The following is an 18098-nucleotide window of genomic DNA, read 5'->3' as shown; positions in this document are numbered from 1 at the left end:
ACTTAGCTGGCAATGAAGATTGGAGACTGGTTTGGACAATTATATATCTCCAGTCATTTTACTGTCCACAGTTAATATAGTAGTCCTTTTATCAGTACTGTACACTGATTTTGAACAGTATACATAAGTTCTGAATGTAGCATCAAACTACGTCTCACCTGGTCTTCCCCTTCCAGATGAATTAGACTCTTAGTTGACACTGGAAGAAAAGTGTGTTTTTAGTACTCGCATGCCAATAATGTTATCTAAAAAGAGACATTATGACCGTAATTACATATACAGTTGTATCAATAGTGAACAGAATAAAGCTTTTCCTTTGGATGTCTTTAATGAAATGCACATTTGTAATTAAAATATTATGTATAGGAGCATACAGTTGTGTTGCTTTTTAGTCTAATTTGGATCTCGCAAATAGTCACATAAAAATATTGCTCTACAAAATCAATGTACAACTAATGTCTTCAATAAAAAGTTTACTCTAACAAAACTAACTTTAATTTAAATGTAAATTGCCATGTAATGCCAAGCCAACACTGCATTTACTTGAGTGTAAGTACAACATTTAGCAATGAGTTTGGTATCATAAAATACATTATGTGAATGAACAATGCAAAGAGTTAAAGTATCTTACCACAGAGGTTGAAGCTTTCTGTCCATGGATGCTGTCCTGAGGGACTCCTTATATCTGGTGGAAAGTGCCTTGCAAGCAGAAGCTAATTCTGGATCACTCTCCTCAAGGACGTTTGTTGGAGGCCAGAATCTAGAATTTGACTGGACCCCATCTGTTCTTCCCTCCTCCACTCTCCCCCTCCCTCTCCTTGCCTTTCCATTTGTCTATTTTCTGTGATGAAGAACATTTCCTACCATTTGTTAACAGGTATTTTATTTAGGTTATTAAAGGGAGTCAGATGGCTGAGTGGTGAGGGAGTCGGGCTAGTAAGGCACTTCACCCTACTTGCTTCGGGGGGAATGTCCCTGTACTTACTGTAAGTCGCTCTGGATAAGAGCGTCTGCTAAATGACTAAATGTAAAATGTCTAAATGTATTAAACACTTGTATGTACAACTTTGACAACAGTTGAAAAACCTAAGTGTAAAAGATGCTCAATTTGGTAAAATATTACACAGTAAATTTGTTTTACAGTTATCGTTAGAAAACTGTAGCAAGAAAAACCTTTATAAAATATTTTGCAAACATTACAACTTCTTCTGTCAGTTTTTTGAAGACTAATAGATTGAGAGATGGCTTTATGCTTTATTTTATCATACAAAATGACAAATATTCCAGGTCAAGTCATTATTCATTACCATGTGTTATTGCAGCATGGAGATTTATGGAGCCAACATTTGATTTGGCAGAAGTGAAAGTAGTTTAAACTTTATCTGAAGGTGCCGATGAGTCCCAGACATAAAACAACCTTCAATCAAAGGGCAAAGGTCAAATATGTTTTTTTCACTTGTTAACACCTTATTGTAAAAACTGTCATTCTTACAAAATACTTTTAGCCTCCTAACTAAATGATTACATATAAAAGAGCTTATCCAGAGATATTCATACTCAATCACCACACAATATTAAGCTGACAGTTCCCTCGCCATAGCAATGTGTTTCAAACACTTCACATTCTTTTTTTGAAGAAGAAATGTTATTTTCCATAATGGTCATGAAAGATTCAAGTCAACTTTCTAACAAAAATGTGTCCTCTCCAGATAGTTTCATGTACACTTTATTATATGTATTCATGAGACAAGTTTGAAATGCAAGATATACTGTATTTTTCATCCCAACAAATTATGTATGTGACTTGATGTACAACTTGAGTTTTAGAGTTCTTAGACTTGTACTTGAACATCTACGGTATCTTGGCTCTAACATCAGCTGTTAGAAGAAATATGTTAAATATGTCATCATTAAATTGTACTCTTTTTCAATGACCACCACTTGACATGGTTCCAATAATATATTTAAACCATAAACCTATACTGTTAAGATTAACACAGTAAAATCACACTATATGTAATCAACATATACTGTAAATGTTGTGAGCTTATGCAGTAGTTGCTGCAATCAGTTTTTTACCAACTGCTGGTCTTCATCATAAATTAAGATTTACTACCAAGGACGTGGTAACTTGATTCAAGCTAAAAAGAAAATGCCCTTTGAGATAAAATCTAATTTGGGATGTGGTGTCACATTCCTTTGCAGTGCTCTAATAAATAACACCACCCTAGGTTTACATTGAAAGGACTTATAGGGCATTTGTTCATTCCTTTTATGACAGTATCAATGACAAACATGGAATGGAGTCACTGATATGTATGGAGATGACGTGTATGGAGATACAAATGATGTCCATCATCGGTAGATTATGACTTTTTTCGGAACTGGAATGAATAATATTAGGACGTGAAACAGGGTTGCCAAGTAGCAGCATTAATGTACATTCTTGTGCATTAATGTATATTTTAACATGCTTGTTTTCGTTTTAAATTTAGTAGCTTTAGCACCTCTTGATAAAATGTTCATTTTCTGTCACTTTAAATATTGTGAACAATGTGTAAGACTATATCATTTATATTTATTGCCTTTTTCCATTGACGTTGACTACGTGACTATTGACGATGTTGAGCATGTTGTAGTTAGCAATAAGTAATTTCTGAAAATCAGCTATTGTTTACTAATGGCAATTCTGTTATAAAGAACTTAAACATCGACCTTTTCTAGTCCAGCTAATTTAATAGGTTCTTTAACACAATTGGCACTGTATTACTGTTACTATTAGAGCCTTTTGTTAATTTAAGAAGACTTCCCCCCCTCATGGTTAATTCTCCCAACAGTTGTCCTCAATGGCGTTCCTACTGCATGCACACACACACACACACACACACACACACACACACACGCACGCACGCACACAGACACAGACACAGACACACACACACACATACACACCTACACTTATATATATATACAGTCTGTCAGGGGGATCCTTCACAGCAAGCTGGGTTAAGAGGTTGATTAGGTTTGTTGTGTGTTCTCCAATTTCTCTCTGGCCGCATCCACCAGCCTCCACATTATTCATATAACAGAATTGGATAGGAGTCAAGTGGCGCGCCTCTTTTAAACAAAGTAAACAAAGTGCTGGATCCTCTATTTCCCTTGGAGCATCTCTTGAGTAATAAAAAACCCATTACTTTCCTTAAAGATGTCTGTGATTAGTAGAACAACTGGGCCCGTTTCCAAGTCCTCTCTGCCTTATATGCAATTAATAATCAATCTTTTGTAATAGTACAAAAGTAATAATAATAGCAATATTACATTTACATTACATTTAGCAGACACTCTTATCCAGAGCGACTTACAGTAAGTACAGGGACATTCCCCCGAGGCAAGTAGGGTGAAGTGCCTTGCCCAAGGACACAACGTCAGTTTGCATGACCGGGAATCGAACTGGCAACCTTCGGATTACTAGCCCGATTCCCTCACCGCTCAGCCACCTGCCTCCCTATTTTTTAAGGACCGAGTACGATTATTTAGTCATTTAGCAGACGCTCCTATCCAGAGCGACTTACAGTAAGTACAGGGACATTCCCCCGAGGCAAGTAGGGTGAAGTGCCTTGCCCAAGGACACAACGTCATTTGGCACGGCCGGGAATCGAACTGGCAACCTTCAGATTTCTCCACCTTCCCCTCCCTCCTTCCCCCTCCCCTTCATCCCCACAGATTATGAATTGAGGGCCCACTTCAACAAGAAGGTGACCCGCATCCAAGACTCTTTCTTCCCTACTGTCAACAAAAGGGATGTCAGCAACCAGCTCGCCTCCTTTGAGACGCTTGAGGACTCGGTGCTGTTAATTTTGCCCTGAATTCAAAATAATTGGGATGTTATTTTTGCAATCTAGTTGTTTTTTTCCCAACTGTATCTGTTAGAGGAGATTTTGCGATGTGGTTAGTAAAAACAAACCGTTCCTTGATTCTGACCACCAAAAAACTGTACATACTGTACATACTAAACACTTCTGATGCTTGATCTTCTGCTGGACTTTCTCTGGATTTGTACATCACTTAGGTAGCTAGCTGAATAAAATGTAAAATATTTCAAGATATTCTTAAAATGTCTGGACTATAAAAATGTGCTTAGAAAGACAAATTAAAGTAATGGGAAAATCGATATTATCTATATGTTGTGTCACAAGTGGGTCCCTGGTGGCCTACCGGTGAAATTTCATTTACATTACGTCATTTAGCAGACGCTCTTATCTAGAGCGACTTAAAGTAAGTACAGGGACATTCCCCCGAGGCAAGTAGGGTGAAGTGCCAAGGACACAACTTCAGTTGGCATGACCGGGAATCGAACTGGCAACCTTCGGATTACTAGTCCGACTCCCTCACCTCTCAGCCACCTGATTTACGGACATACCATGTAGGCTAACCCTAACCCTTACCCCAGGAGGTAGTGTCAAACCCATCCTGGTCCAATACCTGCATGTTGTGCCCTCTTTCTTTCTCTTCCTTACATTTCCTTTCTCTCTTCACTGTATGTATCCCAAAAGATCAGAACTGCCCTAAAAAATGTAAAAGTAAAAAAAAAAGGAAACTATTTAACTCTACATTGCAGTGTCCTTATTATTCCTGCGAGTGACTCTCAACATTGTGTTTCACCTTTTTTAATTTGCAGTGTATGTGCTGGTCCTATGCTATTTAGTTTTTTTTCTAAGGTCTTCTTCAGACAACCACCTGGTGGTCCCACCGCTCAAGAGCGCCCGGTCCCAACACAAGCTCTTCTCCTGTCTGGCCCCCCAGTGGTGGAACCAACTCCCCACATCCATCAGAGACACTGACTGTCTCCCCACCTTCAAGAAAAGTTTCAAGACGCACTTGTTCCAGGAGTACAACGGTACTTAGGAATGGTTTGCTGGACCCCATGTTAGTTTCCTCAAGGATCGCAATGACTCTTGCTTAGAGCCTTGCTGCTCTTGTTGGTTAGTGGTAACTGATTGAAATTGTGGAAATATTTTTACTGTTGCTTGCTTTTCTATAGGTACACTTGCACTTATAGTGATTCATGTTGTTTAATTGTAACTTGTTTAACTACATGCTCTTGTCGTTCTTCCCATTGGCACTTATTTTGGTTGTTCACAATATGTGCTTCATGTTTTTGCTACCGCAATGTTTTTGGGGCAATCTTGTTGTTATCAGTGACCTATGCACTTCGTAAAGCTCTCTCTTGGAAGTCGCTTTGGATAAAAGCGTCTGCTAAATGAATAAATGTAAATGTAAGGAAGAAATAAGTAAGTAAGAAATACTGTAGAAAGTCATGTGGCATTGTGTGCACAAATACTTTATTTTTTAAATACTTTAAATATCAGCAAGTAATTCATATTTTATGAAATCAGATCTTGTCAGGTCTATTCCGCTTCTTTAGCCTGAGAAAAAGAGAAAAATTAGGAGTTAGTCAAACATCTTACTTTCAAACAGAATGTGCATGTGGTGACACGTTTTGACAAAACGACCCCCAAAAATATGTACTTTTAGTAACTGTGACTTAAAGTGGTGTTTATGAGGTCCCATGAGGTATATTTATGAACCTTTGGTGTGACTTCAGCAGGTCTTTACCTTTCCAGAATCACGACTCTTGGTTCTGAGCTTGTTGACCTGAGACTCAGCGATGTCAGCACGCTCCTCAGCCTCCTCCAGCTCATGCTGAACCTTCCTGAACTTGGACATGTGGGAGTTGGCCTGCTCCTCCTGAAAGGAATTCATATAAAAAAGATTTGATCAAAACTACCTTCTGCTGGAATTGTTTAGACAAGAAATACATACTTGGTACAGATATTAGGGAAAATGAAATGTATTTTTGCATAAGCAAGGGTCAAATAAATGATTAGACTTACCGCCTCCTCAGCCTGTCTCTTGTAAGCCTTCACTTTAAGCTGCAGCTTATCCACCAGGTCCTGAAGTCTGGCTACATTCTTCTTATCCTCCTCAGTCTGAAATAAAAAAAAGTGTATTACTTGTTCATGTTCACACAAATGCTGATGATTTTATAAAGACTGTAATGAGTATGTTGTTACCTGGTATGTCAGCTCCTTGACTCTGCGCTCATACTTGCGGACTCCCTTGACTGCATCTACACCTCTCCTCTGTTCAGCCTCAACCTCAGTCTCCAGCTCACGCACCTGGGTGGAGAAAAGGAGCTCATGGTGAATCCATCACTACCATGCTAAAAGGTCCTTATTAACAGCATACTCAGGACTAAATACACCAGAAAAATGTTACCTCCATCAAGGTTACACAGGGAATATTCAAATGTTTTCAAACTCACCCTGGACTCCAGTTTCTGGAGCTGCTTCTTGCCACCCTTCATGGCTAGGTTCTCTGCCTCATCCAGACGGTGCTGCAGGTCCTTGACTGTCACTTCAAGATTCTTCTTCATCCTCTCAAGGTGAGAGCTAGTGTCCTGCTCCTTCTTCAGCTCTTCTGCCATCATGGCCGCCTGCAACAAAACAATACCGCTTGGTTGAACTAAAGAACTGTACTCACACAGTATATTGTACCAGGTTACATGACCCACATTTTTTCACAGTACAGCATTATATTATCTAGACAATATACTAGTGGAATGACCCAACAAACAGTTACAAATCCTTGTGAGAACTGAACTGAGTATAAATCAGAACGATGCAACTAGTTTCTGCATTCTACTTAGATGGATCAGTGGGGGTCGACACTAGAATTGTGAACACATAAGTTGTGAAGCAGTCAGTAGAACATGGCCACAAGGTGGAAGGTATGTTATCAAAGGCATAGGCTACTGTATGATGATATGGTGGTTCCATATTGCTTTGACATGGCCTTGATGATGGTGTAAGTAAAGTAGCAGACTGAATAGTGACTGTTCTGTGATACTTAGTTATCCAGACTCACATCAGTGATGGCCTTCTTGGCCTTCTCCTCAGCGTTCCTGGACTCCTGGACAATGTCATCCACCTCTCCCTGCACTTGAACCAGGTCAGCCTCAAGCTTCTTCTTGGTGTTCAACAGGCTTGTGTTCTAAAAGGAGTACACATGGATTTAACAAAAAACAAAACTTTTGTTAGGAATGTTACCTATTTGTGTGTGTTTGTGGATGTTGTCCACACCTGGGAATGCAGCAGTCCCACTCTCTCGCTGGCGTCCACCAGCTCCTGCTCAGCCACTTTGCGGCCTCTCTCTGTCTGCTCCAGACCCACTCTCAGCTCCTCAATCTCAGCCAACATCAGACCATTTCTACGTTCCACCATGGCAGCCTGTTCCTTCATGTCTTCTGCGGCACGGACGGCATCATCCAGGTGCAACTGGGCATCCTAGAGAACAAAAAAACTGGTTAGAATAAATGCAGTTTAGGAGCTTAGCATTGGTGTTTATTTCAGTTATGTAAGTAAGTGAATATATCAAATGTTATTGAACTGAAAAATAGATTTTAGTAATTTTACACTGGAACAGAGATTTGAGTAATTTTAGGTGAACTGTTGCCAACAATCACAGTACCTTGAGCTGCGCCTGAACGTTCCTCAGCTGCTTCTGGGACTCAGCAGCCTGGCGGTTAGCATGGCTCAGCTGGATCTCCATCTCATTCAGGTCTCCCTCCATCTTCTTCTTGACTCTCAGAGCATCATTCCTGCTGCGGACCTCAGAGTCCAGGGTGCTCTGCATGGAGTCTACCACCCTCTGGCTGTTCCTCTTGATCTGCTCCATCTCCTCATCCTTCTCTGCCAGCTTTCTGTCCACCTCACCCTTGATCTGGTTCAGCTCCAGCTGCACACGCAGAATCTTGGATTCCTCATGCTCCAGGGTTCCCTGAATAAAGAAACAATTTGCAATGTCATTCTTAGTTAAGTTGATCCTAAAAGTGTTTATTCTTTCCACTTCATTCTGGAAATTGTGGAGAGTTTGTACCTCAGCCTCCTCCAGAGCGGTCTGGATCTCAGACTTCTCTGTCTCCACTGTCTTCTTGGCCTTCTCCAGCTCATGGATGCTCTTGCCAGTCTCTCCGATCTGCTCGGTCAGGTCAGAGATCTCCTCTGTGATTGGAAAAAGAAACATTGTTTGATTCAAAAATGTATAATCAGATGTACTTGAGGCACCACACACAACATTTATCTCACGTTGTAAGTTCTTATTTTCTCTCTTCAGAGTCTCCAGCTGGTCAAGAGCCTCCTCATAGGAGTTCTTCATCTTGAAGAGCTCTGTGCTGAGAGAACGAGCCTCCTTCTGAGCTCCCTCCAGCTCAGCCTGGCCCTCTTCAAACTTCTGCTTCCACTCTGCAAGAACCTAGGTGGAAGCACACACAAAAGTAGCCTTTAACAGTTGAATTACAAATGACTATGCAACGGCTAAGAAACAGGGTGTCATAGGACAGTTTTGAGCAACCTGTTGCAGATTCAGGTATTTTTCCAATTTTCACCTTGTCAAAGTTCCTCTGCTTCTTATCCAAGTTGGCAGCCAGGCCATTGGCTCTCTCAACATCAATCATGAGGTCCTCCACCTCTCCCTGCAGCCTCTGCTTGGTCTTCTCCAGAGAGGCACATTTGGAGTTGGTGGCCTCGATGGTCTCCTCAGCTTCCTGGAGACGCTGAGCCAGCTTCTTTCTGTTAGGTACAAGAGCAGTATTGTAAAGATGTCCTGTCCTTTTGGCAGGCTTGCAGTATTTGACAATACTGACTTGCAGTATATACTATATACCAAATACTGACAGTATTTGAGGAGAGACTTCCATGAAGGGAGGGTTCTTACTTGGCTTCCTCCAGCTCCTCTGTCCTCTGGATGGCATCAGTTTCATACTTGGTTCTCCACTGAGCCACCTCAGAGTTAGCCTTGGACATGCCGCGCTGCAGCTCTGCCTTGGCCTCCTGCTCCTCCTCAAACTGCTCCCTCAGCAGGTCACAGTCGTGGCGAGCAGACTGGACACCATGGGCCAGGGCGTTCTTAGCCTTAAAGGGAAATAAAAAGGATCTCAAGTCAACAGCTGTGTTGACTTGAGATGAGATGAGAACTATACAAGTTAATGCATTTAGATTTGTTTCCAAACTAATAATATACCAAGAAATAGAAAAAAATCCAAACAGGTAGTGCCTTGCAGGTACTGTTTAGCTCAGTGGGCCTGTTAAATGCAATTCTTCAGGTTTGAGGATTACCTTGACCTCCTCCTCAACATGCCTCTTGAGCTCCTCAATCTGCTGGGTGTAGGCCTGCTTGCCTCTGGTCAACTGGGACACCAGGGCTTCCTTCTCCTCCAGCTGGCGACCAAACTCACCTGTAGGGAATTTAGTAGATTCTTGTCAGGTCAAACCCTTGCTGGTGTTCTTTTTAATATGATTAGTTTGTACCGGTATGATTATCTACCTGACCATTTAATGAACTAAACTTGAAATATGTCTTTTCATAACTTTTGATGAAGGAATTGTTCTTGATTCACTGAATTTACCATTCTCAGTGAGGAGTCTGGCTCTCTGTGCACCAATGTCATTGACCTGGCGCACGTTCTCATCATTCTTGGTCTTGATCTCACTGAGCTGGTCCTCAAGGGTACGGCACATCTTCTCCAGATTGCCCTGTGGAACAAACACCATGTTTCAATCACATACATACTGTAGGTTTGTGTAAACCAATGTGTCCAATTGAAGATCTTGAATCCTTAAATTGTTAAGATGTAGTAAATTATGAAAAAATTACAAAACGTGCCTTTAAGAGGGAATTTGGAATCATTAAAGTTTTACATTAATTCTATCTTTCTGTTTTGGTTTATTTGTATCACTGACCTTAGCCTTAGAAACTGCCTCCATGTTGGAGGACAGGTCATCAATCTCCATCTTGAATTCACTTTTCTCTTTCTCCAGCTTCTGTTTGACGCGCTGCAGGTTGTCGATCTGCTCTCCCAGCTCTGCCACACTGTCAGCCTGCTTCTTCCTCAGGGCTGAGGCTGTGGACTCATGCTGCAGGGTGGACTCCTCCAGGTCACGTCTCAGCTTCTGGAACTCAGCCTCTCGCTTCTTGTTCATCTCAATCTGAGCAGCTGTGGCGCCTCCAGCCTCCTCCAGCCTCTCACTGATCTCTTCGAGTTCCCTGGACAGATCGGCCCTCTGCTTCTCCACCTTGGCCCTGGCAGCACGCTCAGCCTCAATCTCCTCCTCCAACTCCTCAATACGAGCCTACAGTAGATAAAAACAACATGCATCATCAAAGTTTCAAAATTCTGGCCTGGACTTAATAGACAAGGTGGATTTTAAACACAAGCCAGTACAATACCATCCAGCCAAAAACCAGGAAATATTGCTTGTCTGGGGTTTATTAACTACACCATACCTGGAGCTCCTTGATCTTCTTCTGCAGCTGGGCACCCAGAGACTGCTCATCCTCAATCTTGCTCAGGAGCTGGCTGGTCTCAAAGTCCTTCCTAGGGAGCACAAAGGAATTCAAGTTTTTTTTGTGTCATCTTGATGGGAGATTACAAAGTAGTGTGTTTGAATCAATGTGGCAATTTATTCTTTTTCATGTTTCTGATCAGTATACTTACTTCTTGATTTTTTCATCGGACTGCTGCTTGTCGTTCTCCAGGTCCATGATGGACTCCTGGGCCAGTTTCAGGTCTCCCTCCAGCTTTCTCTTGCCTCTCTCAAGGTCCATACGGAGCTTCTTCTCTTGCTCCAGAGAACCTTCAAGCTGGAGGTAAACAAAGTTCATTAATAGTTAATACTTGATAAAACATATTAAAAGTAAAAAGACAACAAGCAATTTAAACAATTACACGTTGTTCATCTGAATCTCTCATTTAAAAATGTTTAAAAGACTTTATATGAGGTCACAGTAAATATAAAAACTATAAAAACTATGACTTGACCCACATCATCAACTTGCTGTTCCAGCTTGGTCTTGGCCTTGGTCAGAGTGTTGACTTTGTCCTCCTCTGCCTGCAGGTCATCCAGTGTCTGCTGGTGGGCCTCTTGCAGGGCTTTCTTCTCCTTGGTCAGCTTGGCAACACTCTCATCTTGAGATGCCATCTCTTCAGTCAGGTTTTTCACCTGGACAAGACAAAGTTAGTTCAAGTCTAAACTATTGTTTGGTGTTTTTGAACAATCTACTGCTTAGATATTGGTGAGATGTTGATACCTTGTTCTCTGTGGCATGCTTCTCCTTCTCCACTTTGGCCAGGGTAAGCTCCAGATCATCAATGTCCTTCTTCAGTTCAGAGCACTCATCCTCCAGCTTCCTCTTCTTGGCTGTCAGCTCAGCATTCATCTCCTCTTCATCCTCCAGCCGTTCTGTTGTCTCTTTGAGTTTGGCCTCCAGCTGGATCTTGCTCTTGATCAGACCCTCACATCTCTCCTCAGCGTCATTGAGATTTTCTGATTCCTGAGAGAAGAAAGTTTGTTGGTAAGCCAATGTGTATATGACATTATAGATGTGTGGTGTGTGCATGTGTATTTCACTTACAGATGCTACTTGAAGGGACAGGTCGTTCTTCTCCTGAAGGAGGGACACCATCTTTTCTTCCAGCTCTTTTTTGCGAGCCTCAGACTTTTCAAGAGCAGCTTTGCACTTCCCATAGTCCTCTTTCATGTTGGCCAGCTCCTTCTCTGTCTCAGCACTTTGCAGGAGAGGCTTGATCTTGTAGTAGACCTTCATCCATGGCCAGTGTTTCACGTTCATGAATGAGCGGACATTGTACTGGATGGTGTAGACAGACTCTCTGACAATAAGAGATAGACACAGTAATTGTTTAGCGCAATACAAATTATGTAATGTAAAGTCATTACCCTAACCCATTCCTACATGTAAAGTCTATCATTCCATCAAGCCTAAATTAGACATCCGTCCAAAATTACAAGTTTATATCATCATTCTAACAATAGCTTCATAGTAGAACGAAATGTATCAGTCCCTAAAAACAAGATTTGAATGCAAATACTTGAATCCATATATTTCCTTCTATCATCTCCATCTCACCTCCTCGCCATCATCTTGGTAAACTCAGTTCTCATCAGGTATCCACGGGCAAGAGCTTGTGTCATGGTTACCAGAGTAGCAAGCTTCTCATCTCTCATCTCCTCAAGGACACCAAGCAGACCAGCTTTGAAGAACACCTGAAACAGGGGTATGATACAAAACTTAAATAAACAACATAAACACTTCTGGTGTTAACATATTGCTATCTAAGTAGATAACAAAGGTTATGTATGATGTTCGGATCAAATAACTGCCAATGAAATGACTTGCTGTGTATTGCTCACAAGTATTATTACAGTAAGATTGTTGGATTGCTCTCGATTCCATTTTGAATGTCTACCAGTTAAATGAGATATTGAATAACCTCTGTAAGTCACAAACATGAGTTTCCAGTATCCCATCATCAAAATTTACCTTGGTGTGTCCAAACTTGTACTCCTCATGGTTCACATCAATTGACCCAAGCAGCTTCTCCGAAGCCTTCTTGTTATCCATGAACTGGCCTTCGGGGATGACACTGGCATTCAATACCTTGTATCTGTAAAGATAGAAAATGTATTTCTCAACATGTCTGCTTATTTACAGAAACAACATTGCAAATGTATGTGTTTATTAGTACCTCTGCTTAAAGTCAGCATAGATGATTCTGCTGGGGAAGCCCTTTCTGCAGATCCTAATACCCTCCAGCACACCATTACACCTCAGCTGGTGGATAACCAGGAAGTTCTCCATCAAACCTGGATGAATCAAAACGTTTACGGTGAAGTAATGTCTTTAAAGACAAGTGATATACTTGATACTGAATCATTTTAGAAGAGTAATAGTGAAATAACATGATGTTTTACCTGGAGTCTTTGACTCATTGGGAATCAGACAGCGCACAAAATGAGGGTGGGTGCTCCTCAAGTTGGTCATCAGCTTTCCCAAGTTCTCCTGTAAGGTTTTTGCAAAGGCAATTAATCTCAGATATTGTTTTTAATCAAGCTACAATGTTTATGACCAGACAGACTACAATTTACAAGTATTTAAGTGAGTATAAGTCAGTGATGCAAAACTATTGTATCTATCATAAATGACATAAAAATCCCACTCACTCTGAACTGGGAGGACACAGTCTGCATGGAACCTCCCTTCTTCTTGCCTCCTTTCTTTGAGGTGTCTGTCAAGAATTGAAGCAGCACAATACATATTGTTGAAGAAAAGTCTTTAACAAACGTGTTTATCCATGACAAAGCATGTAAATATGCGTTAAGATTGAATGTATGATGATATTTTGGATCCTAGTTCAACTATACTAACCCTCAGGTGGAGCAGCAACATAGAGCGCGGCCAACAGTTTGGTTGAGGACTTTCCATACAGCTGAAGCACAGAGTCGTTCAGGGGATCCTTGTTCTTTTCCAGCCAGCCAGTGATATTGTAGTCCACTGTACCAGCATAGTGGACCAGGGAGAAGTGGGCTTCGGCCTTGCCCTTTGCTGGTTTAGGCTTCTCAAATGCCTTGGTCTTACCAAGATGCTGGTCATACAGCTTGTTCTTGAAGGAAGTGTCTGAAGCCTTGGGGAACATGCACTCCTCTTCCAGGATGGAGAAAATGCCCATTGGCTGGGGAGAAAACACACATCAGATAAGTATCTGTTTCCACAAAGTAATCCACATTTCTATTTAAAAAAAAACAATTACTGTAATAACAAAACTCTTCAAAGATATAACTTGTGTAGTTGCAAGAACCTAACATTTTGGTTATTTGTACAGAAAAAAAAGTACTGTGTAGATTAGACGTATAGGGCACATTTGTATTAGAGATATGGTGAGCTATTTTATTATGAATTTAACAAATGTACAGTATTTATTGTTCTTCACATTTACTTCATATGCTTACAATGTACTTTCAAGACCCGATGGGTAATTTATACACACAGCTCACCTTCTCAATGAGCTCAATGCAGGCAGCCAAGTCCATGCCAAAGTCAATGAACTCCCAGATGATGCCCTCCTTCTTGTACTCCTCTTGCTCCAGGACAAACATGGTGTGGTTGAAGAACTGTTGCAGTTTCTCATTGGTGAAGTTGATGCACAGCTGCTCCATGCTGTTGTACTGGGAATTGGCACATTGAGATGTTTTTATTTTTACGATCCCCCAGTGTTTTTGCCTATTATCTGTTCCTTGAATGATTTCCTTCAATTCGAGTAGAGCAGAGTCTCTTGGTCTCTTACTCACCAAAGTAACTAAACCTCATAGTGAATATACAGTACTACAACAGTATGTCCAAACTCACATCAAAGATCTCAAATCCAGCAATGTCGAGCACACCAATAAAGAAGTTTCTTTGCTGCTTGGTGTCCAACATCTGGTTGATGCGGATGACCATCCACAAGAACATCCTCTCATAGATGGACTTGGCTAGAGCCATCACTGAGTTGTTCACCTGTGTAACATCAATGCTAAAAGTTACTTTCACTGTCTTACATGAATGTTATTAACTTGTATTAATTTGATGCAAAGTATTTCTTTTTACAAACACATCACAAGTAAACAGAAACAGTCTCATTGTAAAATTACTGCTCTCAAGTCTATTCTTACCTGAGGCACTGTCTGACCCTTGGTCACATACTCATTGCCGACCTTCACTCTGGGATAGCACAGGGCTTTCAGCATGTCAGCTGAGTTCAGACCCAGAAGGTAACCGATTTTGTCAGCCACTGGAGGGTGAAAAAATGCATGAGTATCAAATACTAACTATGAGGTACTGTATTTATACATCAAAATATGAAATAGCAGTTTGAGAAAAGTGTAGAAGGAGGAAGTGAGACTCACCATCGGTGCCATCTGGCTCAGCCTGCTCCTCACGCTGCTTCTGCTTGAAGTGAAGGTTTCCGTGGTGCATGACAGCACCAGTCAGCTTGTAGATGCTCATCTTTTCTTCACTGGTGAAGCCCAAGATGTCAATAGCCTCCTAGAGGGTGAAAGGACAATATTTTGTCAGAATAACATATTTAAGACACACAATCTATGAGGTTTCTTCATGTCCTGATCCAGAGTCAATCATGTTACAATTAGTATTTAAAATGACTCCGTTTATATAATTTCAGTAACTCACATCTGTGGCGTCAAGTTCAACTGTGTCATCAATACTGGCCACAGTGATCTGACCCTGGCTGATCATGGGGTAGTCGTAGGGGTTGGTAGTGATGAGCGCCATTTCTGTGGAGACACAAAACTGAAATTATTATTACCTGATGCCAGCTTGTGTTAGTTATTGCATCTTTCATGAAAGGACAAAGGAGCAAATAAACCATAATGTTGTATTTTTATCCCTGCAGTGACCCACCAACAAGTTCAGGTTTGTGGTTGGTCATCATCTGGTAGAAGATGTGGTAGCCTCTCTCATCAGGCAGCTGGAAGCTCACTCTGGACTTCTCCAGCAGGTCTGTGAGAGAAAGAAAAGAATAAAGTTATTTTTAACTAAAGTAAATTGACATCATTAGTTGATTTGGTTGAGAACTTTTGAGGAATTCAAGCCAACTCACAGGTCTCAATGTCAGCACTAGCCAGTTTGCCAGTAGTGTGGAAGTGAATCCTGATGAATTTACCCTAAAGGAGAACATTTGCTGTCAAGGGTGTCAAGAATGAAAGTAACTGCCTACAGTGTATTCTCCTACATCATGCACTCCTACAACATTATCCAGTTACCACAGCATGATTGTAAGCGATAAAATGATAGTACATGTAAACGTGTGAAGTGATAAGCATAGAATAGCAGTCTTCAACTATCAAACTTACAAAGCGAGAGGAGTTGTCGTTCCTCACTGTCTTGGCGTTACCATAGGACTCCAGTAGAGGGTTAGCTGCAATGATCTGATCCTCAAGAGAACCCTGAAGGGAGACAAACCAGTTGGTACTTATCTTGTATCTTGTAACTCTTCAACTCTTTCAACAAGTCTTTCAAGTTTTTCATTCCACTATTGAAAAGATACAGTATATTTTTTATATATAGCCTACGGTGTCCAAGTTAATATGTTTATTCAGGGTTGACTCACACGTTACCATGTAGTCTTAGAAAGCTCCATACCTCTTTTATTAGTTTCAAACATTCTGAAGATTTACATCATGCAAAGTATATAGTAACCATAGGGCTGTGATTATCATACAGCATGTGTCACGACTTACCTGCATTTTGCCGGGTACTGCTTCCTTCTTCTTCTCACCTCCTGAAACAGCAATGGTGGCAAAGTACTGGATGACACGCTTGGTGTTGACAGTCTTTCCAGCACCGGATTCTCCACTGTAGATGGTAAAATTGTTTATTTTAGTCTTCATAACTTTCAAATCTAAGTACTGACAAGTGTTTTAACTAATAAACATAACCTCAAGTCATAAAGGTTCTACATTGACAAATATCTTAGGTTCATCTCTTTTTATTAGAAATTGTGTGTTATTATGTTTTTACATAAGAAACCATACAAATATTAAAGAAAAAATCTTTACTCACGTAATCAGGACGGACTGGTTCTCCCTATCTGCAAGTAACAATTAAAATAAAAGTCATGAGTTACTCCATTGTAAATTATGTTGTAAATCATATTGTAAATTACATTGTGCTATGTACTGTATTTAAACATCATATCTTCACTTGCATCCATCCATTCCTAAATTCATCCATGCATCCCTTAATCTATCATTCTTGAACTCTTTATCAATCCATCCGATGATGCATCACCCATCCATCAATGTATCTCACTGTTCACCAGTGAATTCATCAGTTAAACCATGCATCCATCCTCCATCCATCAGTGAGCATCCATACCTGTCAACATGAACTGATAGGCGTTATCAGAGACGGAGAAGATGTGGGGTGGAGCCTCCATACGCTTCTTCCCTCTGTAGGCGTTCACCACTTCCATGTCATACACAGGGAGCCACTTGTAGGGGTTCACCGTGGCACAGAAGAGCCCAGAGTAGGTCTGTGTGAGCAGAAGGCAAATTAATACATCGATATTTGAGCTCAAGTTTGGTATATTTCCTGATACTTGCTTCCTTGAGGTGGCTTATGTGAAAAGGGACAGTTTTCTTACGTAGATCATCCATGCGGCATAACGCTCTTTGAGGTTATACAGGACAGAAGCTTCATTGAGGTAGGTCATCATGGCCATATCCTCAATCTTGTCATACTTAGGGGGGTTCATGTTGTAGACATCCTCCTCTTTAAAGGTTTTGGTCTAAAATGGGCAGACACATAGTTGAAGCTATGTTAGGACAGAAATGTGGCAATATGAGAAGCCAATTGAAATGGCAGAAATGGGTAAAGATTGTCAATTAATGTAGCTCATGTTGTGGACATACAGACTATAGCTGCATTGACTTTTGCCCTAAACCTCTTGTTTAATTCTGTGCCAACCAAACTGATCACATCGTCTTACCTCTTCAGTGTCAAGGATTTTCACGTCACACTTCCCGCCATCTCTCTTAATAACCAGACCCTTGAGGTACAACTCCTTGACATCAGTCACATAGCAGGCATTCTTGGCATCAAATGGTGCCGTCTGGGCCTCAAGCCTCTCCTTCTCAGGCTTACGAAGGTAAATGGCGGCCTTGCCATATTGGGCCATCTCCGCGTCCGTACTCATGGTGGCGGTTTACTGGAAGACAAGTTTATTTATCATCACCTTAAATCAACCATAGTATTCTTATTTGGATCTGACACAAGTTTTACAAATGCTTATTCACTTAAATCAGGTCAAAACAACATATCCCAAAAGCCTTGAGGATGCCACTTAGCTGGCAATGAAGATTGGAGACTGGTTTGGACAATTATATATCTCCAGTCATTTTACTGTCCACAGTTAATATAGTAGTCCTTTTATCAGTACTGTACACTGATTTTGAACAGTATACATAAGTTCTGAATGTAGCATCAAACTATGTCTCACCTGGTCTTCCCCTTCCAGATGAATTAGACTCTTAGTTGACACTGGAAGAAAAGTGTGTTTTTAGTACTCGCATGCCAATAATATTATCTAAAAAGAGACATTATGACCGTAATTACATATACAGTTGTATCAATAGTGAACAGAATAAAGCTTTTCCTTTGGATGTCTTTAATGAAATGCACAT

The 18098-nt window shown here is 40.9% G+C and overlaps 1 protein-coding gene across 1 annotated transcript; it reads right to left on the bottom strand.

Annotated features, from left to right (window-relative positions):
• Positions 1-5377: 5377 nt before the first annotated feature.
• On the bottom strand, positions 5378-17611 carry LOC136959144 (myosin heavy chain, fast skeletal muscle-like). Its single transcript, XM_067253394.1, has 39 exons — positions 17405-17611; positions 17060-17203; positions 16792-16948; positions 16477-16504; positions 16155-16269; positions 15768-15860; positions 15515-15578; positions 15316-15414; positions 15085-15188; positions 14802-14940; positions 14568-14686; positions 14263-14412; positions 13911-14081; positions 13285-13588; positions 13080-13144; positions 12831-12918; positions 12605-12722; positions 12400-12523; positions 11986-12122; positions 11473-11728; positions 11149-11391; positions 10884-11060; positions 10556-10701; positions 10345-10435; positions 9801-10190; positions 9467-9593; positions 9177-9295; positions 8776-8972; positions 8447-8630; positions 8148-8313; positions 7939-8063; positions 7531-7839; positions 7143-7346; positions 6928-7053; positions 6326-6496; positions 6075-6179; positions 5895-5990; positions 5617-5748; positions 5378-5426 (listed from the first exon to the last, which is right to left on the bottom strand). Exons 1-39 carry the CDS (start codon positions 17609-17611, stop codon positions 5409-5411), a joined length of 5808 nt encoding a protein of 1935 aa, XP_067109495.1. The 3' UTR covers positions 5378-5408.
• Positions 17612-18098: the final 487 nt, after the last annotated feature.

The sequence above is a fragment of the Osmerus mordax genome, chromosome 16 (assembly GCF_038355195.1).
Source record: "Osmerus mordax isolate fOsmMor3 chromosome 16, fOsmMor3.pri, whole genome shotgun sequence".
Classification (NCBI taxonomy): Eukaryota; Metazoa; Chordata; class Actinopteri; order Osmeriformes; family Osmeridae; genus Osmerus; species Osmerus mordax.
Note: the sequence above shows the minus strand (reverse complement) of the source record. Positions and strands in the feature narration are given on the sequence as shown.